The sequence below is a fragment of the Pelodiscus sinensis genome, chromosome 25, assembly GCF_049634645.1.
Source record: "Pelodiscus sinensis isolate JC-2024 chromosome 25, ASM4963464v1, whole genome shotgun sequence".
NCBI lineage: Eukaryota > Metazoa > Chordata > Testudines > Trionychidae > Pelodiscus > Pelodiscus sinensis.
The window spans coordinates 1,627,617-1,654,488 of NC_134735.1; the positions used below are offsets into that span (position 1 = coordinate 1,627,617).

General features: G+C 66.0%; 2 protein-coding genes across 3 annotated transcripts in view; one reads left to right on the forward strand and one right to left on the reverse strand.

Annotated features, from left to right (window-relative positions):
- The window catches only part of EXTL1 (exostosin like glycosyltransferase 1), a 32,118-nt gene extending 16,243 nt beyond the window's left edge, over positions 1-15,875 (forward strand). The window contains exons 2-11 of one of the 2 annotated variants that reach the window (XM_075909057.1): positions 6,308-6,401; positions 7,220-7,327; positions 8,863-8,982; positions 10,529-10,661; positions 11,218-11,336; positions 12,461-12,556; positions 12,714-12,800; positions 13,588-13,748; positions 14,893-15,061; positions 15,388-15,875. In XM_075909057.1, the coding sequence (XP_075765172.1) occupies positions 6,308-6,401; positions 7,220-7,327; positions 8,863-8,982; positions 10,529-10,661; positions 11,218-11,336; positions 12,461-12,556; positions 12,714-12,800; positions 13,588-13,748; positions 14,893-15,061; positions 15,388-15,576 (1,276 nt within the window). In that variant the 3' untranslated portion in view covers positions 15,577-15,875. Of the gene's footprint in view, positions 1-6,307; positions 6,402-7,219; positions 7,328-8,862; positions 8,983-10,528; positions 10,662-11,217; positions 11,337-12,460; positions 12,557-12,713; positions 12,801-13,587; positions 13,910-14,892; positions 15,062-15,387 lie in introns of both variants that reach the window. The other variant, XM_075909058.1, reaches the window with a different exon arrangement.
- A 1,971-nt stretch (positions 15,876-17,846) lies between these two features.
- On the reverse strand, positions 17,847-26,622 carry SLC30A2 (solute carrier family 30 member 2). The gene is made up of 8 exons (XM_075908587.1): positions 26,460-26,622; positions 25,582-25,790; positions 24,415-24,561; positions 21,351-21,504; positions 20,595-20,751; positions 19,440-19,545; positions 19,222-19,356; positions 17,847-18,298 (listed from the first exon to the last, which is right to left on the reverse strand). Exons 1-8 carry the CDS (start codon positions 26,516-26,518, stop codon positions 18,153-18,155), a joined length of 1,113 nt encoding a protein of 370 aa, XP_075764702.1. The 5' UTR covers positions 26,519-26,622; the 3' UTR covers positions 17,847-18,152.
- Positions 26,623-26,872: the final 250 nt, after the last annotated feature.

Sequence of the window (26,872 nt, forward strand, 5' to 3'; positions counted from 1 at the left end):
ATAAAGCAAACCGTTTATCAGGGCTGGAAAAGCTCCAGGAGCCAGGCTCCAGCCAGACCCGCAAGCTAGGCCAAGAGGCAGACTGCTGGGTCTGCCAGCCTGGGGTGTGCCCCATGTGAGCAGCAGGGGAGCCCGGGGGTGGGGCAAAGTGCTGGCGGCCGAGGAAGGAGCCGGAGGCCCTCCAGCCCTTTGCCATGCATTCAGCTGGGGCAAAGGCAGCGGGCCCCGCACCGGGAGTCCTCCGCGGCTGCAAAGGCTGGGCAGCGTCTTCGTGCCCAGAGCGCCAGGAGGTGCAGGGGTCTCAGCACTGCTGGTGTGAGTGGGAAACGGGTTTCTGGGCAGCGTGGCTGAACAGGGCTGCCCTGGCAGACAGCTGGGCATTTGCTGGGGGGTGGAGCCTCGACCCCTTCTGACCCACTGCTTGGGGGGCGCCGAAGGCTCAGCCCCACCCATACTGGAACCTGACAGCCACCTCCGGCCTCCCTGGGAAGATGGGTCCCAGGAGGGGGAGGACTGAGGGGACGTGGGAGACGGAAGGCGATGGGGGTCGCTGGTGCCAGGGTAACAGGCGGTGTGCGACGTGCGACGACCCTGCTGCGGGACCGGGGGCAACACAGCAGCATAACAGGAAACGAGGGGGTGTCTGTGTGTGAACACGCACGAGTGCATTGACTTGCAAATCCTTGCTCGGGTGCAAGAGCAAGACGTGATTTGGAGGGCAGCGTGATGTCATCACCCCTGCACAGGCCACTGACATCACCCCTAGCATTCGGGCAGGTGTGATGTCACCATGAAACGCATCAGTTAGTAGCATGACATCGCCCTCCATTCGCAGGGGGAGTGATATCAGCACATGGTGCTCGAGTGGAGGCAACCTCCTTGCTGGGGTGCTAGGGTGGGCATGATGTCACTGTAGAATTCTTGATGGGTGTGACATCACAGCTGTTCCATGCCAGGGTTGGTGTGATCTCATCCCAATGGAATCCCCAGGTAGGTGTGACATCATTTCTGTGTGTGATGTCATCACCATGGAATGCCCAGATAGGTGTGATGTCGTTGCTGTGTGTGATGTCACCCCTATGGGATGCTCAGAGGGGTATGACATCATTCTGTGCAGTGCTGGCGTAGATGTGATGTCATCACCGTGGGACGCTCAGCCGGGGTGATGTCTTTGCTGAGTCCCTAAGCAGAGCCCGGTGGTTTGCTGGCCAGGCGAGAGCAGATCCCGGAGTCGTCCCTTTCAGCCCAACGCCCCCCGGTGTTACACGCAAGAGGGGAGTTCCCTCTTTCCAAGAGCTGAGCTTGGCGCAGCCTGGAAAACAGCAGCTCCTTCTTTCGCCCCTTCTCTCCTTGCTGGCGGCGCGCAGGGGAGAAACAGCAGGCGGCCTGTCCAGAAGGAACGTAAATATTGGATTTTCCTGTGTGGTTGCAGGGACCCAGCCATGAATGTGCCTCTCACAGGCCCCGGCACAGAAACCTCTTTCATAGCGCGGGGCCGGGCTCTGGAGAGCGAGACGCCAAAGGGGGAAGAGCCACTCCCCACCCGGGCACCCAGAGAAGGGGGAGTCGTGGGGAGGCACCCAAGGAATTACCCGGGGCACAGATAGAGCTGGGGAAGCGCTTTACCTGTGCCCAGGCTGGCAGAGAGGGGGCATGAGGCCGGCTGGCGTCTGTCTGGGACTCACAGGCAGAGCCAAGAGAAACAGCAGCCGGGGAGGACGGCTTGGGAGGTGGAAGCAGCCGAGTGGAAATACCCAGGTGCCCTGGAACACCCACGGTCAGCTCCCCAAAGGGCTTGGCCCTCCGCCTTCAGGGGCGCATGGAAACGCCTTGCTGTGGGGGGGGGGGGGGGTCTTACCCGAGGCCAGCGCGGTGCAAGGGGAGGCCAGTGTTCGGCAAGAGCCTCAAGGGCTTTGCCTTAGGCTTGGGGGGAGCAGGAATCCCCCAACCTGCCCCCACCCACGCGTGGCCTGGGACAAGGCTGGGAAGGGATTTTTGCCCCCAGGGGCCTCAGCCAGAATCGCTCGTCCCCACCCAGGCAGCTCTCACAAGGGGCCGTGCCCGCCAGGGACACGTGACCCAGAAGGTAGCTCGGCTGGAGCCAGGGCCCCCGATTCACCCCGGCTAAGCAGGCACAGTCTGGCTGGTCTGATCGATGGGGCCGGGGTGGCTGTAAGGAAGGGGGCAGGGGAGAGACTTTCGGGGGCGGCGGAGGGAGCCCTCGGGGCATGTTGGTTCCAGGCGGGTCGTGCCGTGAAAGCAAATGTCCGGCTCAGCGGAGCCCGGACCAGCTGGAATTCTGCCTCCTGAGCTCTCCCGCCACGCTGCCCCGCCCAGCACCCGTTCTGCACCCGGGGCCCCGCTGCGGCGCCGCCTGCTGGACGCTCCCGGGAATTGGCCCGTTAGTCCGCAGGGCACCTCCTGGTGGCAGGTGTCTCCCCCGCCCACGCTCCAGTTCCGGGCCCGCCTGGCTCCCCCGACCACGGCACCCTCTGCGGGACACTTCCCTCCAGCAGGGCCCACCCCAAACGTCCCTCGGCCCCTGCCGGGGGCAGCCCTGAGACTCTGCTGCCCCTGTGGGCTCCCAGCCCAGCCCCTCTGTCTCAGGGGCCACGCCTTGGTAGCAAGACACGGTGCAAGAGGGGCACCAGGCCCACCCCTTGCTCTGGGTCCCAACCCAGCAACTCTCCCGCTGCAGCCTTGTCCTGTCCCCCTCTACCGCCCTTCGCTGCCTCTTGCTCCCAGGGCCACTCCCTGGGGCCCTGTGTACCCGCCAGGCTCTTGTGGCAGGGCCACGGCCACGGCCACGGCCACGGCCACGGCCACGGCCACGCCTTGCCTTGCCTTGCCTTGCCTTGCCTTGCCTTGCCTTGCCTTGCCTTGCCTTGCCTTGCCTTGCCTTGCCTTGCCTTGCCTTGCCTTCATCCTGCTGGTCTGGGACTGACTGAGCTGCTCCGCTGGCAGCTCCTTATATACAGGGCTGCCCCAGCAAGCCACACCCTGATTGGCTACTCAAAAGCCTCTCCCTCATTGGCTGGGGCTGTGCACCAGCTCCCTCCTGCTGCTCTGACTGGGCATAGGAGCTGAGCTCCCCTCTGGCTTGGGGGGGTGTCAATCATAAGGTCAAAAATCAGAACAATGTGGGGGGCGAGTGCCCCCCCGGCAGGAAGGGCCCAAAGCCCGGGGCTCCCAGGGTCGAGTCGGGAGGGGTTAGGAGATTCCGACGGGGGCGCGTGTGCTCCCAGGGACACCAGCGGTGATGGAAATGGACCCAATTTGTGCTAATTGGATTTGCTGGGCCCAGGCCAGTCCCCCAGCGTTTCCCTCAGCCCCCGCTGGGAGCAGCCGGTCGGTCCCGCTCCTTCGCCGCCCATCGCGCTCTCCGCGGGCCGTTGCCGGCAGCGCAGGGAAGGTCAGCGCCGACCAAACGCTGTTTTCATTGGCATCGAAACATCAGCCGGCCCGGAGCCCTTTGCTTGAGCCCGGGCGTCACAGACGCCAGCGCTGGGCTCCGAAAGGCCCGGCCCCGTCTGCGTAATGGGGACAACGGGACAACCAAGGCCAGGCTGGTTTCAATCAGCGGCATCTAAGTGATGGATAAACGGGCGCGGGCTGCGGGCTCGGCGAGTGCTGGAGATGGTCGGAGCTGAGTCAAATGCTCCGGTGTAAAGACTCGCCGCAGCCCCCCCCCCCCGAAACCACCCTGGCATTGGGCATGCACGGCCCACCGGTGGGCAGGTCGCCGGGAGGCTGCAGGCTGCTCTGACCAGGCAAAGGAACTGAGCTCCCCTTTTCGGCCTGTTTCCCCTCTGGGCGGAGGCAGGTCGGTACGAGTGGGGGAGCAAGGGGGGAAACTCGCCGGATGCGCCTCAGCGCGGGCTTGTCCTGTGGAAACCTAAGATCCGTCTCTGACCTTCGGCTGGCGCCCAGCTCCCCGAACAACGTCAGAGAAACGGCGACGGGTTCTTCAGCCGCGGCCGGGCGGAGCCGAGTCCGAGGGGAGGCCTGGCCTGGACGGGCCGGTATTTGACCCTCTCTCTGCTCCTCGGCCGTTCCCTAGCGGGCGTGTAGCCAGCCTGGGTGGCCCCAGAGCCGAGCTTTCTGCGGGTCCTTTGCACGCGGGTGCCAAGTGGGGCACGTTAGACGTCAGGGTTGGGGCCAGGCTGTGACCCCGTCTCAGGACCCCCCCCCTTACATCGAGCGGAAGGGGGCTGGGAACAGCCCCGGGTGGAGAAGCCAGCCTCTGGGCTGCAGGGCTGGGGGGGGACCACTTTTTGGCTGGGCCACAGCTGAGTGGCCCTGAACCCGGTGCCCCGGCGGCAATGCCACTCACTCAGATGTGGGGGGTTTAGCGCAGTGGTCACCGACCTTTTCCGCCCGAGATCACGTTCTGAATTTACGTGCACCCCAAGCTCTCCCGCAAGCAGCGCTGCAGATAAAGTCTCTTTCATTCATGCTTTGCACAGCTAAAGCCGGGTGTCCACTACCCATTGCACAGCTTCACAAAGGGCTCACCGCCGCCAGCCCTGAGCAGCTAACAGTTTGCATTCACTTCACCGTTTGCCCTCCTCCCCTCCCCTCCTTTCTTATCCAGACCCTGAATTGGCCCCTGTCGCTTCTTGCAGAAAATGCAAATTCCTGGTCTGATTGCTGGGAGGCAAATGTTGCAAGGGGCCGTTACCCAAACACGCTGGGGATTTGGGGCCGCACACAGGATTTGTGCCGTATGATGGTTGGTATTGCACAAGCAGATGGCGACACATAAGCCAGTGCAGCTGTAACATGGGTTCACTAGTGTGCACAAATCAGTCGTGACCACAAGGGGTCAAAACCAGGCAAATGTTCCCTTCTCCCTGCCAGTCAGTGTATCGTCTGCCAGAGTGGGAACCAGCGGGACAGCCTCACCGCGCCCGCCCTGGCTCCAGCTGGAGCGGGGGGGGGCAGCGCCCACCGCCACGCAGCCCGGCCAGAACCCACCAGGCCGCCAGCACCGCTCGTCTTCCGTCCCAGCAGGAAAGGGAGTGCTGGTGAGTGCTGCCGGCGCTCCGAATGAGGAGGGCGGAACCCGGAGATCGACCGTGGGAGCCACCACGACTGACTGGTTGATCACGATCGATGGCTTGGAGACCAGAGGCTCACAGGCCAGGGGCACGTAGTCAGGCCAAATCTGCTCCCCAGTCCCTATCTAAAGCAACTTCCTGCAGAAGAGCCAGGATTGGCACGACGGAGCACGTCTGTGCACCACTGTCGTGTCCAAGCCCTTCGCATGCACTGACACGTGTAACCTCATGCCCCCGGGTGGCCAGGAAGTCTCATTTGCCCCCTTTCACAAACGGGAACCAGCAGCACAGCCCTGCTTGCAGTAACCCAGCGACGCGGCAGCACAGCCAACATCCCCCTCCTGCGAGCTTCGCTCCAGTGCTTTGGCCCATCTCCTCGCCAACGTGCGGGGTCCCCGGGCTGGACAATCCTGGGCAGCCTGCCTGGAGCATGTGAACACACCGAGACCACCTGGGTTCTAATCCCAGCTCAGACACTGACTCCTCTCTTTAGCCTTGGGCCAGTCACTTAGTCCTACCCTTGTGTCAGCTTCCCCCCTTGTCAGCTGGGGAGGATGACAGTGGCTGTGTTGGGGTGTCCAGAGCGGGGGAGTCGGAGGTTAGCCCCTCCCCGGATGCCCAGGAGCCCTGGTACTGGGCGGAGCCTTCCCTGGCCTTGGCTTCTGAGCCTTTGGCAGCAGCGGCGCCGGCTAGTGACCCAGCTGCAGGGGAGGCTGGCGAATGCGCCTCTAGAAAAGGGCTTTGGGCCCCCCCAGGGGTCTCTGGTACGTGAGAAGGAGCAGACGGGGCCCTTGGGCGGCTGCTCCCTGTTCAGAGGGGCCAAAGGGCCAGCCCGGTGCCCCACGTGCGCATCCCAAGTGCCTGTAGCCACGTTAGCACCCTCCATTGCTAGGGCAGGGCAGCGCCCGGTGCTGCTCGGGGCCGGCTTGCACCTTTCTCGGGGGGGGGGGGGATGCCACGTTGTGAGTTTTGGGAGGATATTTGTTTGCGGGGGGGCGGGAGCAAGCAGCAGGGGGGGGCCACCTTGGCCTCTCCGACTGGAGCCACTTGTGGGGGCCGACCCCTGGCAACAGGCCTTTGGGATGGGCTCAGATCCCTGCCCGAGAGGCTGCCTGCGAGCTGTTTGTGACCCCTGCTGTTCTAGGACTGGCGCCTGAGACTCCTCTGGCAGCAGGACTGGGGGGGGGGGGCTTTGCGCCCGCCAGCGGGGAGAGGGAGCTCTAACCAGAGCTGTGGTCTCTTCCCAGGTTTGACTACCAGGAGCTGCTGCACAACTCCACCTTCTGCATCATCCCCCGGGGCAGGCGGCTGGGCTCCTTCCGCTTCCTGGAAGCACTGCAGGTACCACTGGGAGAGAAACAGCAACGTCTGTAGCCAGCCAGGGGCCTTCCCTCCTCCCTGTCCCTGTCCCTGTCCCTGTCCCTGGCGCAGGAGCCTCTGAGACCAGAGAGTGGCAGGGCAAGAGCACATGGACCAACGCGGTCAGACCAAAGGTCCCTCTAGCCCGTCTCCGGACAATGCCATGTGCCCAGAGGGAATGAACAGAATGGGCAAACGCCACGCAATCCATCCCCTGCCCAGCCTGGCTAATAGCCATTGATCGCTCCAACCCCCATACTGTATCTGGCTGGTTTTTGAACCCTGTTATGCTCTTGACCTTCACCACATCCTCTGGCAAGGAGTTCCACAGGTTGTCTGTGCACTGTATGAAGAAATACAGCCTTGTGTTTGTTGTAAATCTGCTGCCTCTTAGTTCCATTTGGTGCACCTACCCCTCCGCACACTGTACCCACTTATCTCCACTGCTCCGATCCTGCTCCTCAGAGCTCTGCCCCCCTGACCCATCTTTCCTCCTCTTCGCACCTTCTGCCCATCTCCTCCTCTCCCACTCCCATCCTCCCTCCTGCCACTAGCACCGTTCCTCTCCCTTCCCTTTGTAGATGGGGCAGCCCTTGGGCGGGCCCCGGCGGGAGTCCCGTGGGTCTCTGGCTGGTGTGAGAAGGGTTCATGCTCCTAAGGCTCGGACAAAGCAGCCTTCAGAACGTTATTCAGGCTGCGGTGCTGCCTCGGGGCTGCTGCGCCCCGGATGTGGCTGGTCCCCGCGTCGGCGGGTCCGTGGCTCCGTGGCCAGGGGCTCACACTGTCTCCTCTTTCCCCAGGCTGCCTGCGTCCCGGTGCTGCTCAGCAACGGCTGGGAGCTGCCCTTCTCGGAGGTGATCGACTGGCGCAAGTCGGCCATCGTGGGCGACGAGCGGCTGCTCCTGCAGGTAACGCGGCCTCCCGAGCGCGCGGCACGACCCCGGCAGAGCCAGCGTGGGCCGGGCCCTCCGCTGCCAGCACCAGTCCCTGTGGCCGCTCGCTCGGCCGGGGGCAGCCTGGCGCTGGCCCGTTCCTCAGCCGGCTGCCGCCACCGAGTCACCAACCGGCTGGCCCGGCGGCCCCTTCCCAACCCAGGAGTCCTGCCCCCCACGGCAGAGCTGACGGGCTGCCCCTCCCACGCCGCGCTCGGGCCTTTGCTACTGGCCAGCAGGAGCGGAGACGCCCCCAGGGCAGCTTTGCAAGGAGCAGGAGAGAGGCCTTTGGGAAGGGCTGAGTGGGATGGCAGACACACTCGCTCAGCGCTGCCCAGTGCTTGGCCTGCGGGCAGCTGAAACCGCTGCCCTGGTCAGCACGAACCAGGCCCTGTGCCAACCCGCCGGCTGCGCACCTGCCCTGCGGCTTGCCTGGCCCATGGAAGGCCGGACTGCCCTGCCAGCGCGGCCCTGGCCTCTAAGCTGCACCACCAGAGCAGGCCTGCCCGGGACAAACCCTTCCCGCTCCCTGCTATGGGCCAGGGAGCCCAGGCCGGCTGAGCTGGAGGAGGAGGCAAAAGTCCCCACACGCTCCCCGGCCCTGCTCCTGCGCCCAGACCAGAGGGAGCCATCCCAGGGCCGGGGATGAAGGGGGCGACACCCCTTTGTGCCTGTTGAAAAGGGCGACAAAACGTCACGTGCTGCTTGTTCCAGGCCCGTCGGTCTGGGGCCAGTGGGACGAGCCCTCCCCGTTACCCAGGCTGGTGGGGTCGGCCTGTGGCAGGCAGCGCCCGGGCTGGGCTGCCCGATACGCAGGGAGAGGCAAGTTGCTGCCTGCGGCCGACCCAGGCGTTGGGATGGTGGGGTAAGAGGTAGGCAGACAGTCACCACCTAGCCCAGGGTACCTGTCCCAAGTTAGGCAGGATGGCCCAGTGGTTACGGAACTAGCCTGCAACTGAGGGCCAATTCCCTGCACTGCCACAGTTGTCTTGGGTGGACTTGAAAAAGTCTCTTTGTCTCTCTCACCGCAGTTCCCCATCTGGGGACACAAGCACTGCCCTGCCTCCTAGGGGAGGATGAATAAAGATTGTGGGATATTCCGGTGCCCGAGGCGTGGGGGGTCTGACACATAACACAGACAGGCAGACAACCCCCTGCAAGGTAGGGAAAAACAGCACCCATCTTAGAGATGGGGAAACCGAGGCCCGGGATAGTTATGTGATATCCCCAAGGCCACTGAAAAAGTCAGTGGCAGAGCTGGAAATAGACCCAGAGACTCCCACAGCACGCCCAAAAGCACCCTTGCAGGGGACTGTTTGATACAGGATGAAGGTCCCTTTACGGGTTTGCACATGGTGCTTAGAAAAATGGCTGGCTCCAACCCTACGATGGTCCGCCCAGGGTTAGAGCCCGGCTCCCCAGCCCCACACCACGAGGGAGCCACGTTGCCGGGCTGCTAACGCCGCTCCCTCCTCTCTGCCCCCCCTTTCCGTGGCTTTTGTCCTGCTCAGATCCCTTCCACTGTCCGCTGTGTCCACAGTGACAGGATCCTGGCGTTCCAGCAGCAAACCCAGTTCCTGTGGGAAGCCTATTTCTCCTCCGTGGAGAAGATAGTGCAGACCACCCTGGAGGTGAGCCCACGCGTCCGGCACCGCGCCAGCGGCCGCTCCGCCCGCGAGCTTTCCGCAGGGTTGGGGCTCCAAAACGGGCGCCTCCTAGCCGCGGCGACAGCCGGGACCAATAAATCCCACCCTGGCCCCATCCCCTAGGGGCTGGGAGATGATCAAGGGAGAGGAGCCAGCACCAGCTCTGTGCAGGTGGATGACTGGGCAATTGTCAGTGCCAGCCTCTAGGGGGCAGTGCAGGGAACGGGGCAGGAGCGCTGGCTGGGGGGGGCGCCTTGTTACTCAACAGCCAGCCTCTAGGGGGCACTGTAGGGAACGGGGCGGGAGCGCTGGCTGGGGGGGGCACCTTGTTATTCAACAGCCAGCCTCTAGGGGGCACTGTAGGGAACGGGGCAGGAGCACTGGCTGGGGGGGGTGCCTTGTTACTCAACAGCCAGCCTCTAGGGGGCAGTGCAGGGAACGGGGCAGGAGCACTGGCTGGGGGGGGTGCCTTGTTACTCAACAGCCAGCCTCTAGGGGGCAGTGCAGGGAACGGGGCGGGAGCGCTGGCTGGGGGGGGGCACCTTGTTACTCAACAGCCAGCCTCTAGGGGGCACTGTAGGGAACGGGGCAGGAGCACTGGCTGGGGGGGGGGCACCTTGTTATTCAACAGCCAGCCTCTAGGGGGCAGTGCAGGGAACGGGGCAGGAGCGCTGGCTGGGGGGGGCACCTTGTTATTCAACAGCCAGCCTCTAGGGGGCACTGTAGGGAACGGGGCAGGAGCACTGGCTGGGGGGGGCACCTTGTTACTCAACAGCCAGCCTCTAGGGGGCAGTGTAGGGAACGGGGCAGGAGCACTGGCTGGGGGGGGGGGGGCGCCTTGTTACTCAACAGCCAGCCTCTAGGGGGCACTGTAGGGAACGGGGCAGGAGCACTGGCTGGGGGGGGGGGGGGGGCGCCTTGTTACTCAACAGCCAGCCTCTAGGGGGCAGTGCAGGGAACGGGGCAGGAGCGCTGGCTGGGGGGGGCACCTTGTTATTCAACAGCCAGCCTCTAGGGGGCACTGTAGGGAACGGGGCAGGAGCACTGGCTGGGGGGGGCACCTTGTTACTCAACAGCCAGCCTCTAGGGGGCAGTGTAGGGAACGGGGCAGGAGCACTGGCTGGGGGGGGGGGGCGCCTTGTTACTCAACAGCCAGCCTCTAGGGGGCAGTGCAGGGAATGGGGCGGGAGCGCAGGGCAGAGCCCTGAGTGGATACAAGCTTTTTAGGGCTGCCATTAAAGCGATTAAAAAATGTGATTGGGATTAATTGCATGTGCCCCCCCTTTGGAACGCCGCGGAGTCCGGGATCAGCGGAAGCCCCCAGCGGACCCCGGGCTCCATGCACCGTGAACGCGCTGCGGCGGCGTTCCCAAAGGGCAGGGCATTAGGAGCCGGTTTCTCCCTGGCGTGGACCACGGGCCATTAGCCCTTTGCCTGCAGCGTGTTGTGCTGGACACGCCACCCTCTGCCCCAGGCAGCCCTGGGTGCACCTGCTTGCGGCAGGGGGATGCAAGCAGCCTCTCTCCCCCAGATAATAAAGGATCGGATATTTCGCCGGGAATCCCGCCCCAAGGTCATGTGGAACACGCTGCCGGGGGGGCTGCTGGTGCTGCCGGAGTTTTCCACTCACCTCCGCGACTTCCCTTTCTACCACCTGCAGCACGGTAGGAACGGCTCCCGCCCGCCCCGCTCCTGCCCCCCTCCTGCCCGGATCCCTTCCTGCCTCTGCCCCGCGGGGATCCTGTATTGACCTGCTCCCGCCTGGATCCTGCCCCCCCGCTCCCACCTGGATCCCGTCCTGCCCCGTGGGGCTCCCACCTGCCCCGCTCCCGCCCGCCCCGCTCCTGCCCGGATCCCATCCTGCCTCTGCCCCGCGGGGATCCCGTATTGACCTGCTCCCGCCTGGATCCCGTCCTGCCCCGTGGGGCTCCCACCTGCCCCGCTCCCGCCCGCCCCGCTCTTGCCTGGATCCCGTCCTGCCCCTGCTCCATGGGGCTCCCACCTGCCCCACTCCCGCCTGGATCCCGTCCTGCCCCTGCTCCATGGGGCTCCCGCCCACCCCGCTCCCGCCTGGATTCCACCCTGCTCCTGCCCTGCTCCCGCCTGGATCCCACCCCGCTCCCGCCTGGATCCTGTCCTGCCTCTGCCCCCCGGGGATCCCGTATTGACCTGCTCCCGCCCCACAGGGATCCTGCACTGACTTGCGCTCTCCTGTTGCAGGCTCCAGCCCCTCCAGCAAGTTCACGGCCCTCATCCGGGCCGTCTCCCCCGTGGTCTCCCTCTCCCAGCCCATCCTCAAGCTCATCCAGGCTGTCTCCAGATCCCAGCACTGCGCCCAGGTGAGGGGCAAAGGTCAAACCCCCCCCCCGTAAGAGGAGGCGAGGGCCCCGCCCAGGCGCCTGTTAGGGGGAGGGACGGGTCTGACCCCCGACGCTCCCGGGCTTTGGGGGAGTTTGGCTGGGACCCGAGCCCCCCCTCCCGCCGCAGGGACTGACTCCAGCAGGCGGTGGGTCTGGCCCAGCTCTGACAGTGGCCGATAGAGACCCAGGGAGCCACGGAAACAGCCTCGCTCGGGGCAGGGCGCACGCGGGCCCCCTGCAGCTCCGTGCTCCTGGCAGCTCGGCCACCGGGCCCTTCCCGCCCATCTCTCAAGGCTGAGGGGCAGCGATCCCCTCGTTTGTCCACCCATGCGTGGAATGACTGTTGTTCTGTGCACTGAAGCGTGGCGGGTGTGCACCACCGGCTGTGGGCGCTCCGCTCCTCAGCTGGGCGGCGCCTGAACCGCTCCTGGGGGGGCCGCCCAAGCCGCAGGCTGCAGGGAACCCGGCTGAGGGGTGGCAGTCGGGTCTCCCCGCGCCTGGCGGGCTCCCGGCAAGACTGGACTCCACGTCAGCCAGAGCTTGGCCCCAGGCCCGGCGGGACCCCAGACGCCACGTTCCAGCCAGGCGCTGCCCCACGAGCAGAGGTGCCGAGTCTCTGGCCCGTCAGCCCCGTGTGCCCCGACGCCCCCCCAGGGCCTGGCCCCACCGGCTTCTCTGGAGCGCGGCCGAATCACCACGTCCGGGGTCTGGCCCGTTGGCCCCAGAGCGGGACCCTGATTGCCACTGGCTGGAGATTCGGGCCCATGGACGCCAGGTGGCCCCTGCAGCCCAGAGGGGTTCGTGGCACGGGGAGGGGAGGGGCCATGGATGCTAATTACACCCCCGGGCTGCACCCTTGGCGCTGGGACTCGGCCCTGCGAGCCGGGAATGCGCTGCCAGGCCCCAAGCGGGAGCTACTTAGGGGAAGCTGAAGTTAAAGCAGCCGCAAGCGAGCGGCCGGGCCGGGGGCCTCTGCCTTGGGCGCTCCCAGCCACGGCCGCGCTGTAACTTTCCAGCCCGGGTGTGGGAGGGTGGGAAGGCTGTGGGGGGGGATGGACCTCCCTCCCCCACCTGCGCCGACCCCCCCCCCGCTTCGGTTGTAGATTCTAGTCCTGTGGAGCTGCGAGAAGCCGCCCCCGCCGCACGGGAAGTGGCCCCAGACGGCCGTGCCCCTGACGGTCATTCACGGCCGGAGGAAGGTAAGAGGAGGCCGGGCTGGTTGGCGGAGGGCGGGGGAGGAGGGGTGGCCGTTGCTGGGGGGCCGGGAGGGCCGTGAACAGGCTGCGAAGGGACGGGGGGGGGGGGGAGGGAGCAGCTCTGGCCCTTCCCTGACTCTGCTGTGCTCTCTTGCTCAAGGTGAGCGACCGCTTCTTCCCGCACTCGGCCATCGGGACGGATTCGGTGCTGAGCCTGGACGAACACGCCGGCCTGTCGACCAGTGAGGTGAGGCAGGCGCAGGGCGGCCGGCGGGAGGCTGCGGCCTAGATACGAACACAGGGTTCGTATCACATGCCGTCCACACACAGCGCTGCGGAATGCAGCCACCTCTGGGGTGGAGCAGGGTGACTGTTGAGTAGGACGCAGCAGCTCCACCCCCCCAGATCCTGTCATGCGCTGACACTCCTAGGACCCCCCATGAATGCACGTCTCGGTGGGGGCAGGGTGGGGGAAGGATACAAAGTACGGGGGGGGATTTAGATAGACCCTGTAATAACAATCAAACGAGAATTCGGCCGGGATGCCACCTCTAGCGCCACGGGCCCTCCCCGCACTAGGGTACATGGACTGTGGGTGAAGGTAGAGCCGGGAGAGGCAACCCCTCAGCCTCACTCCAGCCCCGCCCCTTCTGGCCAGGCCCCGCCCCCACAGGCTGAGACACCTGGCTGTGCCCAGCAGGCGCCCAGCGGCGCTCAGCGACTGGCGCGGGGCAAGGCGCGGGGCAGGGCGTGGGGCAGGGCGCGGGCAGGGCGCGGGGCAAGGCGCGGGGCAGGGCGCGGGGCAGGGCCATGTTCCTGACGGGGTGGGGGAGGTGCACTCACTTGTCCGGGGCGTCCAGGCTCGCCGGGGCGGGGAGCACGTTGCTGACGCGGCAGGTCCCCGCGAGACGGGCTCCGTCCCGGCCACAGCAGCTCGGCCCCTTCTCCCGCTGCAGCTTCAAAGGCTCCAGCCATGGAGGGTCTGACCCTGGCCCTGCCCTGCCCCGGGGCTGACGTCTCCCCCCGGCTCCCAGGTGGACTTTGCCTTCGTGGTGTGGAGGAGTTTCCCCGACCGCATTGTCGGCTTCCCCGTGCGGAGCCACTTCTGGGACGCCGGCCTGGGCCGCTGGGGCTACACCTCCAGGCGGACCAACGAGTTCTCCATGGTTCTCACCGCGGCTGCCTTCTATCACAGGTGCGGCCCCCTCCCCACCCCGGGCCCCGGGCCCCGGCCGTGGGAACGCAGCGGGTCCGCCCTCCGCCAGAACGCACCAGGGCAGAAGCCAGCCGGGGGGAGGAGCAGCCCAGACACGGAGGCGTCCGCTGCCCCGGCCGCCCCCACGATCGGTCGCCCCGGTGGGCACCCGTCCCGCAGCACGGCCGCTGGCGCCCCTAGGAGAGGAGGCGCTGAAAGTCCTCCCGGCCCCCGCTCTTACGTTGCGCAACAAAACCCAATTTGCACAAATGGAAGTCAGCGGCGGGAACCCCCCCCCCCCCATTACGGGTTTGGCTGCAAGTCCAGGTCGTTTGGAACGTCTCTTGGATTTACAGCGAGGGCGGCCTGGGCCATCTGGACCGGCTGTACCGTCTGGACCAGCCTGGGCCGTCTGGACCGGCTGTACCGTCTGGACCAGCCTGGGCCGTCTGGACCGGCGGTACCGTCTGGCCCAGCCTGGGCCGTCTGGACCGGCGGTACCGTCTGGCCCAGCCTGGGCCGTCTGGACCGGCGGTACCGTCTGGCCCAGCCTGGGCCGTCTGGACCGGCGGTACCGTCTGGCCCAGCCTGGGCCGTCTGGACCGGCGGTACCGTCTGGCCCAGCCTGGGCCGTCTGGACCGGCGGTACCGTCTGGACCAGCCTGGGCCGTCTGGACCGGCTGTACCGTCTGGACCAGCCTGGGATGTCTGGACCGGCGGTACCGTCTGGACCAGCCTGGGCCGTTGGCTGCCGTCTGCGGGTGTCTGCGCAGCCTCGGGACAGCGGGGCCCAGGGAGACCTCCACCAAACTTTGGAAAAAGAGGAGCTAACGGCAGTTCCCTAAAACCACAGGCGGGTGCCCAGAGAGGTGGCCAGGGGAGGGAAGAGCCTGAGCTCTGGGTGCTACGGCTCTGAGACCCCTCTGCTTTCTCTCCCCCCCCCCGGGTATTATCCCAGTCTCTGCCCCCCCAGCTATTATCCCAGTCTCTGCCTCCCCCCCCCAGGTATTATCAGTGTCTCTGCCCCCCCAGGTATTATCACAGTCTCCTCCCCCCCAGGTATTTCTATAGTCTCTGCCTCCCCCCCAGGTATTATCCCAGTCTCTGCCCCCCCCAGGTATTATCAGTGTCTCTGCCCCTCCAGGTATTACCACAGTCTCTTTACCACTCACCTGCCCGCCAGCCTGCGGGGCTGGATCGACCAGCTCTCCACCTGTGACGACATCCTGATGAATTTCCTCGTCTCGGCGGTCACCAGGCTGCCGCCCATCGAAGTGAGCCAGAGGAAGCAGCACCCGGAGGCCCCCCAGCAGGTGGGGCTGAGAGTGGCACCGCGGAGCGTTACCGGAGCCAGGAGCGAACCAGGCGCCGGGGGGGGGGGGGGGGGGGGGGGGGGGGGCCTTAGAGTCACGGCCCTCTTGGGCTCCTCTGCCCTGTGTTCTAGGCGCCTCCCTCCATCTGTGCTTTTGACGCCATGGGGCGGGCTTCCCCCTTCCAAATGAGCTTCGGGTCCGATGCCGCTGGCTCCGGGCCTGCTCCTGCTGCCGTCCCTGGCCAAAGCCCTCTGGTCTTCTAGGGGGCAGAGAGGCCCCGGAGCCCCTTCCAGGCCCCTGACCGCTCTCTCCGTCCTGCCCCATAGGTGTCCAAGGGCGCGGCCGCCTCCGGCGGGCCCCTGCACTTCGCCCAGCGGCAGGACTGCATCAACCGCTTCGCAGCCTGGTTCGGCTACATGCCGCTGGTGCACTCGCAGCTCCGCCTGGACCCGGTGCTCTTCAAGGACCAGGTGTCCGTGCTGCGTAAGAAGTACCGGCACCTGGAGAAGTCCTAGCGCAGAGGGCGGAGCCGGCTGGCACTGCAGCCCCGGGCCATGTCGGTACCGGCTGAGTCACGCTCCCGGGACGCTGGGCTGAACGCCAGTGCTGCTGGTCTGGCTGCGTGACAGCCGGGGGGAGGGGGGCGTCCCAGTGGGGCCTGGTGCCACGAGCAGCCGTCCCCGAGGGCAGCCACCCTGCGCCCCCGCGCTGGGCTCTGTGTGCGACGGACTCACGCGAACAGGAGCCGGCGGGGGCCCGGGAGGCAGCGTGGCCGTTATTGGGTTTTACCAGTACAAATAAAGGTCTGCAGGGATGCCGGGCTCATCTGCTCCTTGGGCGCCTCAGCCGCTCTGCCTAGAAGAGGAGGCCGGTTTCTCATCCCCCTTCCACTGATTGTCCTGGGCGCAGCTCAAGCTCCCAGCCAGGCAGGAGCAGACCAGCGAGAATACAATCCAGGGCCTGTCCCTCCCTCTGCTGCCACGAGGGGGCAGCCCTTGCCCGAGAGACATGCTGGGAGCCACTGTAGCCTCAGCCACGCCCGGCTGAGTTGGATCTTCCCCGATTCCCAAAGGCCTCAAGGGTCCGTTTTCTATCCATGCACCGAACACTTCGGAAGGAGCAGGGGGTGAGAACGAGACAGTCACCCCCAGCAGGCCACGCGGATACTGGCCTCCGATAAAAAACCGACAGGTCACGGTCAATGTTCCCGTCAGTCCTTTCCATCCACGTGTGGAATAATGTTCGGTGCGCGGAGGCACGTGCGAACGTGCACCCCCAGCAGAAACACAAAGCTAGCGGCGGGCGCTCAGCTCATCAGCCGGGCGGCATTGGAATCTCTCCTGAGCGGCTGCACGAGCGCCCAGCTTACAGGGAACACCGCTCAACTCTGCGATGCCTGAGAGCGGGACGGCCCCGGCCCAGCTGTCTGGGGAGCGAGCGCTCTGATTGCCAGCTGCTCCGGCCGGCCGGGAAGGGCAGGGCCGTGCCACCCGCTGGGGCAGTGACACTAAGGGGACTGGGGCAGTAACTTGGGAGAGGGAGGCTATGGAAGGTGCAGGGCCTTGTACCGGGGGAGCCAGGCTTGCCTTCCCTAGTGGGGAGCCCCCCTTGCTTAAGGGCTAGCGAATGACCCCACCAGTGCGCAGCACAAACAGCAATTAACCCCTCCCCCCCACAGCGCCGCAGACGGGGCGGAGGTTTGCAATCCCTGGCTGAGAGCCAACGCCCCCAGCCCCGAGCCCACCCCGCCTGACGCTGCTGCAGGCGCTTGCTGGCTTTGTGACCTCACTAGGGCTGCCAGCAGCGCCACCCCCCAACCCAGGAAGCGCCTGGAATTCAGAAGCCTCTGCGCCCTGCCCCGGGGTTTGCACTCAGCCATGTGCACGCTGCCGGCGAGTGGCTAGTGCAGCCTCGGGTGGAGCCGGCCTCAGTCCCTGCCCCCATCAGCAATCGCCCGCAGAGCAGAATGCCAAGGCCTGACTCCGGTGGGCAGCTGGGAAGTGACTGTCCGGCACATGCTGGACCCCCCACCCAGACTGGAAAACCCCCCTTCCTAACCCCCCAGGAGAAACCTGGGAGCACAAGCCCATGTTAAAATGAAGTAACAGGAACTTTTAGTGGTGTGAAGAACCAACTCGTTAAATAGGCAGGAAAGGGCCAGGATCGGGCTGCTGGAGCAAGGAAGCAAATCTACTTCTCTCTGCTAAAGCCAGTGCAGCGTCTCAAGTGTGTGTGGTGGGCAGCTGTGTTAAGGCTCAAAAACGGATCCACCCCGGCTTGGGAACACCTTGGTGCATTCTCTCCTAAACTTACATAAGCGGCGAGGAGTCCTGTAGCACCTTATAGACTAACTGAAGTGTAGGAGCATAAGCTTTCATGGGCAAAGACCCACTTCTGCATGCATCTGACGAAGTGGGTCTTTGCCCAGGAAAGCTTATGCTCCTACACTTCAGTTAGTCTATAAGGTGCCACAGGACTCCTCGTCGCTTTTGCAGATTCAGACTAACCCGGCTACCCCTCTGATACTAAACTTACCTAGAAACTTAACATCTGACTCAAACTGGTGTGTTATGTAGATTTTCATAACATAGGGATTAGATACAGTGCTCCTGCAGCCAATGTCTTCTAAGTGGTGATCTGCAAAAAACCTAGAGTTTCCAAGTGTCTAAGGAGCCCCAGAACCAGGGTTTAAGTTGTTCCTACCCCCAGTCGCAACCTGAAATCACGCCTGGAAGTCAGACCAGACATTCCCAGTGCCCCTACGGCAAACCAAGCTGTCAAGAGTCCCGCTGAAGAGGGACGTGCCTCTCCCGTGGAGCCAGAGGGACAGAGTTCTTTGATTTGCTTTATTTTCAGAATATTAAAAGTGACACTTCCTCTTCAGCATGGGCTGAAAGTGAAATAAAAGGCAAAGAAAACGTTTCTCTCTGACACAGCGCAGAAGAGGACACAGTCATGTCACCTCATCCCAACGCCCCAGGAGTGGCGCCCTGCTGCCTCCAAACCGACACAGACCAGGGCGTGTCCTTGCTCTGGACGGCAGCCAAGGAGCTCTGAGGTAGCGGCATTCCCAGGACGTCCCTCGCCCTGTTCAGTCCGAGGGGCTCTGGCATTCCCGGCAGTCTCTCATGTCCTCGGAGTAGTTCTCAATCTGGATGGTGGTGGTGTGGAAGTTGAACGCCCCTTGCAGCTGGCAGCTGGCCTCCTTCAAGACCGTCTGCGCGTCGGCGTTTTCGTCTGCAAGCCACAAGCAGGGAAGCTGGAGCAAGGTCCCGGACCGAGCCTCCGAACACGCCAGGCTGCGCCGCACACACGGACCCGCACAGACACGGCGTCTGTGGGCTCGCCCGCTGACACGGCCACGTCAGGGCTCGGGGCAGAAGTCACCAGAGGAGGTTCTCTGGGCTGCATCATGCAGGGCTTGGAGGGGCGGCCACAACGGGCCCCTCTGGCATTAAATTAAAAACCCCAAAACCCTAAAGTGGTGATTCTTCTCAGCGCAGTCACCAACCTGGCCCAGGTGGGTCTGCCCAGACCAGACCCTTCGCAGGATCAAGGTCTCGAACTGTGCAGGGCAAGGGGGGGGGCTTTTTGGGTCAGGGGCTGCTGACACAGAAAAAAAATCAGTTGGGGGCATCCCACAAGTGAGAAACAAAACGAGCAAGCCCCCCCGGACGTGGCCCCCGACTGAGGAGGAGAAAGCCCTGCCCCACCTCCCCCTCACACACCAGAGCTGGGGGGGGGGGGGGCAGGCTAGTGGCCCCTGCCAAAGGTCTCCTGGGATGGAAACGTGCACAAAGCCGTCCCAGAAACGACTCCCTTCTGTCCTCGAGCTCCTGGGGCGTCTGAGCAGAGCTCGGAGCTGGCCACAAAACCCAGCGAAACCGGGACCCTCCCATGAGCTCTCGCTCCCGGCAGCTTTTCCCTCCAGAGCGCGAGATGCCGCCGCGGCACGGCCGCTTGGCGCCTGCAGCGAGGGACCGATCCGATGCCACCGGAGCAACCGGGGGTCCCCTCTCCAGCCCTCGCTGCAGGCGGCGCCACCGTGGCCCCAGGGCACGAGACACGCGGGTGAGGAACCAGCTTTTATTGGACTCGCTGCTGAGCTGACACGGACCGGACGAGCTCCCTGGCCCAGCCCGCTCGGGGCCGGTACTTACTGATGGCGATGTGGACCGACAGCACCGGGTGAGACACGGTCAGGGCCCAGATGTGCAGGCTGTGAAGGGCTTTCACCCCCTCCACGGAGAGCAGGGTCTCCTTCACGCTGGTGAAGTCCACCCCCTTGGGGGTGCCTGCAGGCGAGAGGCGCGTCGGGTCAGAACCGAGCCGCGGGCCGGGGGGGACGTGTCCCAGGTGTCCCGGCCGAGCACCTTACCCTCCATCAGCACGAGGACGACGTCCCGCAGGATGGTCAGCGTGGTTCCCAGGACCAGGACGGAGAACAGGAAGGTGCAGACGGGGTCTATGTATTTGTACTCTGGCTGGGGGGCAGCTGTTACTCGTATGTTTCATTCAGCTCTCACAAAGGCCTCACGCCCAGGCGCCCCGCGATCGCCTGGCCCCCCCCCAAGCCGAGCCGCCGTGTTCCCTCTCGCGGTGGCACAGACCACAAGCTAAGCAGACGTTCCGCTCAGCCACCGCTTGGAGGGGAGACCTCCCGGGAGCATCCGGGTGCCGAATTCACCAGGTCGCGCTCTTGCCCCGCAGAAAGGGCCAGCCTGCCCCAGCTGGGCTGGCCAGGGTAGCTATGCCAGTGAATCCGCCTAGGGAGGACTCATTCCCTGAGTGAGGGGAGCTGACAGCATCTGTGGGCCCCTGGGCAAGGGGTGAAGGGGGGAGGGGCTCAGCCCGCTGCACTACCTAGAGGGCCCCCAGCCCCCAGAGCCACATGGAGCGTGCAGGGCTCCAGCTGCTGCAATTGCTGCATCAGCAGCCGGGAGCTCTGGGCCCCAGGGAACTGCCCCCTTTGTCCCCCTCCCCGGTGGGCAGGCCTGCCCCGAGTGCAGCACGCGCTTGTGGACACTACCGATGGAGCCGCAGCACTGCTGGGCCGGCCAGTGGGGCCCACGCAGGCCTGGCCAGAGCGCGGCGCCGATGCCCCAGCCCCGCATCACTGGGCCTTGCGCTTCCGCTCGGAGGGGGAGCAGAGCCCGGGACGGCTCGTACCGCGCTGAGGCACCAGTGTCAGCGTCTCAGCTGAGCTCGCGCTGGGAGAGCTGGGCCCCGCCCGTCACGATCGCACAGAATCCCTCTCCCTACGCGCCGCCCTCTGCCACGCCGCCGGGCAGCTGCTGCCTTCCGCTCCGCTCCAGCGTGGCCAGCACGCGAAACGCAATTTTCTTTTTCAAAAAATCCAAATATCAGCTGAGTTCCACCGCTCACGCCCCCGGCCAGCTGGGCGAGGCCCCCGGAAAGCGCGGCAGGGAGATGAAGTGACTCTCTCAAGGACAGGGGAGGAATCAGCAGCAGAGCAGAGGAGCCCGCTCTCCTGGCGGCGTTCCCAGCCAGTTCCCTGCGCCCGAGCCCGTACCTTGAAGTAGATGATGTACGCGGCGAGCAGGACGCCGAGGCTCTGCAGCAGGTCCCCGAGCACGTGGATGAAGGCGGCCCGGACGCTGGGGTTCTGCTGCTTGCTGTGCCCGTGGTGGCTGTGGCCGTGGCCCGCCTGGTGGAGGGCGACTCCCATTCTGCAGGGCGAGGAGCAGCGAGGACGTGGAGACCGGCCCCGCCCACAGCGGGACAAAGCCACCCGCCCCCCTTCTCTCCGGGCAGGGCCCGCTCACAGCACGACCCACCAATGCCCTGGCCGGAGGGCCTGGAACTCCGCAACCCAAGGAGGCTCAGCTCCTCCCTCCGCTTGTTTCACTGCACCGGCCGGTCCCTCCTGGAGAGGCAGGGGAGACCCTGGAGAACCCAGGACTGGTGCGAGCCGTGCACGGAAGACACTAGTGCCGGGGGGAGAGGAGCCCCACGGCCTGGCCAGCCCCTTCCAGCTGGCTTGCACAACCCCTTCAGGCATTTTGCCTTGCTGCACCCAGGAGCTACGGCCAGGCTCCGGGCACAGCAGGATCGGGCCCCGGGAGCCTCTAATCCCGGGATTAACCAGCTGTTTGGCCTGGCGGGCCTTTCGGATTGGCCAGGGGCAACATTCCAGCACCAGGGATTAACCTTTGCAACCTGACCAGCAATTGCTAAGCCCTCCCGCCCGGGGACTTCTGGGAGGGGCCCGGCACCAGCCCCCCGTCTCTCCGGGCAGGGCCCGCCCCACCCCGCCCGCCGGACGCACACGAGGTTCACAGCCACGGCGCAGGCGGAGGTGATGAGCATGACGTCCCCCTCGATCTCGTAGTTGCTGGAGAGCAGACGCTCCACAGCCAGGTACACCAAGACGCCGGTCACCACCCAGATGGACAGCACGGAGAGCAGGGCCCCCAGGATCTCTGCAGGGACAGCCCAGCCCCGGCAGGGTTAGAGAGTGAGACACCCAGCAAGTCCCCCTCCCGACACCGGGGACAGCAGCCCCCCGCCCCCCCGCGAGGGCTTCTTGGGTTTACGGCCGCCTGCCCTGAGTCCCCCAGTGCCGAGGCCTCAGAGCGGGGTCTGTGCAAGCTGCTTCCCTTCCCTTGCGCTGCTCCCATCCGGGGAAACGGCAGCTGTTAGGGTCCGGATATCCCACCGGAGCAGCAGATCGGGGCTGGAGCCGAGGGGGACTGTGCAGAGGGGATGTGCCGTAAGGGGGTACTGGGCGGCTTTCTATGCTGGCTCTGTGGTAACCCCACTGGCTGCTGCCGGTACCACGGCCCAGAAGGACAGGGAGTGAGTCACTATGCAAAGAGGGTCTCAACCTGTCTGACCAGCTACCCCCCATGGAGAGGAACAAAGGAAGGGGGATGCTGCCCTGGCCGGGGGCAGGGCTGGAGGAGAGTTTGTTAGTTTCTGTCTGGGAGCATGGAGGAAGCAGCCTCAGCAACAGGCTGGGGGGGTTAGAAGCCGAGACCCCCCCCATATCAAGGGGGGCTGAGGCATCCTAGGCCTGCCCTGTAACCTGATGACATCTGTGCTGAGCTGTATCCTGGAGAAGCAATAAACCACCTCTGTTCTACTGGCTGGGGGAGTCTGTTCGTGCCCTTTCGGGGGTGCAGGAGACGGGAAAACCCCAACGCACCGTCACAGGGGACCCCTCAGGGTCTGTCTACATGGCAAAAATATCTGGCATAGCTCTAGCAGAACAACATCCCCCCTCCGGCTCCCTTGGTCCATTTCCTGGGGCGGACTAGTCCCAGTCGGGAGTGGGGAGCAATTCTACATCACACCCGCCTGTTCATTGTGCCTGGTCCTGCCCCTCGTCCCCGTAGCCCCCGACGGGAACGCTGCCGAAACGCAGCCGTCCGGATTCAGCTCCCTGGCCCAGCTCGGATCCCGCTCCTCCCCCAGCAGCGTTCAAGCCACACGCCAGCTCGCATGGACGCAGCGACGCTGGCGCGAAGAGCCCGCCCCGCCCCCGTGGCCGCTCGACCCGCCAGGGAAGGGGCACACGCCAGGCCCCAACAAGACCCATCCCGCAGACTTTGCGCTGGTTCACCGCGTGCAGACGGGTCGTTTTTAACCTACAGGTCAAACCCCTCCAGCCGGCCCAGCAGGGCTGCAGCGAGCGGGATGCCCTCTTAGTGGGGGGGTGGCCACGTTTCCCCCGGGGCCATAAAGTTGGTTTACAGCCCCCGGTCCAGGCTCCCAGCGTTCTGCGCGGTTAGTTAGCCCTGATCTACCCCAGCCGTCTCCTCAGAGCCCTGGGAGCAGGGGCCGTGCTGCAGGACATCGGCCTCTCTGGTCCGGCAAATTCTCTGGCTCGGCCCCGGTCAGGCCCTGAGAGTGCTGGACTAGAGAGGTTCCAGCTGGGGTGAGGCTGGCGCAGCCACGGCCGTGAGTGCAATTAACCCCCCCCCCCCCCCCCCCCAACATGAGCAGTTTATTAACTAGAAGCCCCTTTTCTTGGGAAAGCTGCCCCTGCACTGAGCGGGGGCTACTCCAACGATCCCGGGAGAGGTACGGCAGCCAAACCCGACCGGACCTTTATGCCAAGGGGGCTGCAGACGTGCGAGGAGCGGTGCAGACGTGCGAGGAGCGGTGCAGACGTGCGAGGAGCGGTGCAGACGTGCGAGGAGCGGTGCACATCCAGTTAGTCCCTCCCTCCCCCCAGCTGGGATACTGGCAGCAGGGCAGCACCTGTGTGCAGAGCAGGTGCGGGGGGCCAGCGCCCTTCCCAGGCACTCGCACGCACTGAACGGGGAGAGGGGAGGGACGCGAGGAGGAGGGCACTGAGCAAGGCCTTGGCGGGGGCAGGGGGACCGGGTGCCTCCCAGATGCCAGGCGGACAAAGGAGACTGAGGGTGGGAACACAAAAGGGCTTTTCCCAGGTTTTAGAGAACAAAGGCACCTGGAGGTCCCCGCCCTCGGGCCGACAGTGGGGCCGAAAGTCCCTGGGGGCTGGGTGGGGGCCTTTCAGCTGCTGCAGGGGCAGGCCCGGCCCGGGAGATGAGGGGGGGCCAAGGCGGGGCGCTGCCAGCAGACCCAGCTGAGAGGTCAGCGAGCCCAGCCTAGGCAGCCCAGGCGCTCGCCGGCTTTCCCCCCAGCTCTGCTGCCCCGCGGGACGCCCCCGCCGCACCCATCTGCGGCCGCCCGGGAGCTCGGGGCTGCACCCCGGGTCCCTAGGGCCAAAGGCAGCCTAGAGCCCCAACACACGCGGCCTGGCCAGTGCAGCCGGGCTGGACCCCAGAGGACCTGGCAGGGGCAGCTGCGGGGCCGGCCGGGCGGGTGCCTGGGGCGCTCTGCTGCGCGAAGGCCAGGGACGTGACCAGCAGCCCCAGGGCGACGCAGGCGACTGGCTTGCCCAGTGCCAGCCGCAGCCCCTGTACTTGGGCTGGGCACAGCGCAGGGCCCTAGGAAGTGCCGCACCCGGAGGCCGGGCCTGGGTCCAGAGCTGAGAGCCGCTCCCCAGGCTAGAACTGCGGCCACCTGCCAGGCTCCAGCCGTCTTGTCCTCGGCCGGACGGGAGCAAAGTGGCCTGCAGGAGAGGGGGGATTCCTCCGTCCCCCGCCCCGGCAGGACAAGGAGGGAAAACGGCCCCGGGACCCCTGCATTGGCTGGGTGGATTTGTGGGCTCCCAACAGCCCCTCCTCCCCACGGCTCTGCCAGCATCGCGCCTCCCAGCTCCACCCAGAGCCTTTGCAAACCGCACTCCCAGGGAGCTGCCAGGCCCAGGAGCCCTGTGGGATGGGCCCCAGCCCCCACCCGGCACTGCTCTTCCCGGGTGTCGCGCCCTGCCCTGCCGGCGGATGCCCGGCGCACGGTACCTGCTCGGTGCCAGCCGAAGTTCATGGTCTTGGTGGCCGGGCGCGAGGCCATCCACAGGGAGAACAGGCTGATCATCATGCTGGCGAAGTCGGTCAGCAGGTGGGCCGCGTCCGTCATGATGGCCAGGCTGCGGGCCAGGTAGCCCCCTGGCAGGGGGAGGGGGGAGAATGGGCCAGCGAAAGGCTGGAGAAACCCCCAACAGCCCCAGCGCTGCCCTCGTGCCCTTCGCCGACGGGACGCGGGACCGGTGCAGAGCAGCCTCTGACGGCCGGGCCCCCGGGAGCCCAGCGGCCAGGCAGAGCCAGGCTCCTGAGGCCACATGTAGCCCCAGCCGGCTACAAAAACACTCCCCTGGGCGTCGATTGTGGCTGTTCCCGCGGCCCCCAGCCCGGTGCCTGCAGGGAGCCATCCCCTGGGCTCGCGCGGGTCTGACTGTCCCCCCCGGCCCACGCCAAGGGCAGCGCGCCAGCCACAGTCCCAGGTAACGAGCCAGCCCCCCCCCCCCTTCCACCCAGGGCCCGACCCTGCCTCACGGCAGCTTTGCTGCGGATTTCAACGAGGACCTTAAGGTCCCACCCTACCAAGTGCCCCTCTGGCAGGAGCCAGCCCCTGCCGGTCCATCTGTAGGGCCAAACCCAAGGAGGGGTCCTGGGGCACATTCAAGGCCAACAGATGTATTGGGGCAGATGTGCCCGTGGGCTGGGACCCAAGCGGATTCCAGCCCACAAAAGCTGATGCCCAAATAAATCTGTGGGTCTGAAAGCCCCAGGACTCCTCATTGGTTTTGCTGAAACAGACTAACACGGCTCCCCACTCCTGCTGGGAAGTCTCCCTCCCCCGGCTCTCTCTCCCTGGAGGGGAGGCGGGCAGGCAAAGGGTCCCACAGCACAAGGGGGAGATGGGCTGGGCTCCCTCCCGCCCGGGAAGGGGAGGGTCCCACAACTCAAGGGGGAGACTAACCCAGCTACCCACCCCCTCTGAAAGTTCTAGGACCAGCTCTCTGAACAATGAAATGCAGCCACTTCCAGGGCAGAACACGGCAGCTGGAACAGCCACACAGAACAGGTTAGGGAGGTGGCGGGGAAGTGTCTGGGCTGTTCCAGCGCCTTGTTTCCCGCACGGGGCCTTACAACGCAGGGGAGCCAGGACGCTCCCGAGCCTCTTACCAACGACTTCTCCGCTCATGAAGAGGAGGCAGATGACGGAGGCGACGTAGAGCTTCCTTCGAGCCCAGTGGTTTTCGGCGTGGTAGGGGCTGCCAGCCCGGTTGGAATGGCAGTGCTGGCTCCCCTGGGTGCCCAGCTCGATGGAGGCCGTGGCCGGGACATACGTGAGCCCGGGGCCGTGGAAGTTCTCGGAGACGCTCAGGTAGGGCCTGAACGACAGAGTGTCCCCTTCGCCGGCCGCTGGCTGAGAGGGGCCCCGGGGGGACGGACACCACCCCCCCCGGTTGTGCCCAGGGCCCTGCCTCTGCTGCCCGCTGAGGGAACAGGAGGCGCGAGGGGTGCGGGGTGCCCGCCCCCCAAAGGGAGCTGGAGATGCGCCGGCTGGCGGTCAGGCTGCCCCCCAAGCACCCGGCCCTCCCCAAGCCCCAGCCAGAGCCGTGCGCCCCTCCCCCGCGGGAAAACGCCCCTCGCCCCGGGCAGGGGGACGCGCAGCAGCAGGGAGCCCACCCACCACGCACCGGAACCCCCTTGCCAAGCTGCCCCCAGACCAACGGCCTGGAGCGCTCCTGTGCCAGGCCCCCCGAAGGGCAGAGGGCCCAGAGCAGGGGGGCAGCAGGGCCAGGTGCCTGGGAGCGGCGCCTCGGGGCTCTGGAGGCGCCTAACGCCCATTGGCACGAATGGGAGCGGAGCGCCTCGCCTCGCTACCGGCGGGTCTGGGCACGGCTGCCTGGAGCGGGGCAGACCGGCCGCACAGAGCAAGGGGGCCGGGCCGGGGGCTGCCCAGCTGGGCTAAGCACCGGGGTCACTTGGGCGTGTTTGGGGCGGGGGGGCAGATCCCGGGACTGGGGGCGTTAAGGGGGGGGGAGCTCGCGGCTCACCTGGCTCCCGGCTCCTCCAGCAGGTGCCGCTTCTCCCCGTCCCCGTCCCCCGGCTCCATCCCCACCCGCGGGCGCCCGGCTCCGCTCCGCTCCCAGGGTCCGGCCCCCGCCCGCCCCCGCCTCTTTATCCGGCCCCGGCCGCGGCCCGTGCGAAGCGCCGGGGGCTCGTGTGCAAAAAGCGGCGGGGCCCGGGCTTGGGCCAGGCCGGCTGCAAACTCCCCCCCCCGCCCCGGCCGGGCCCCCTCCCGCGCCCCTGGAGATGCTGCGCTGTGCGCCTGTCCCGGGCCAGCGCGGGGTCACCCCACGGGGGGGGGCTGTCTGGCCATGCACCAGCCTGGTGGGGGGAGGGGTCTGGCCATGCACCAGCCTGGTGGGGGGAGGGGTCTGGTCATGCACTAGCCCTGGGGGGGGGG

Bases quoted from the DNA above. Each gene is read 5' to 3' on its own strand.
- SLC30A2 (XM_075908587.1), bottom strand. From the start codon at position 26,518: ATGGAGCCGGGGGACGGGGACGGGGAGAAGCGGCACCTGCTGGAGGAG. The intron at 25,791-26,459 runs GTGAGCCGCGAG...TCTGTCGTTCAG, and splicing joins CTGGAGGAGCCGGGAGCCAG to GCCCTACCTGAGCGTCTCCG. The intron at 18,299-19,221 runs GTAAGTACCGGC...TGTGGCTTGCAG, and splicing joins GTCGGTCCACATCGCCATCA to ACGAAAACGCCGACGCGCAG.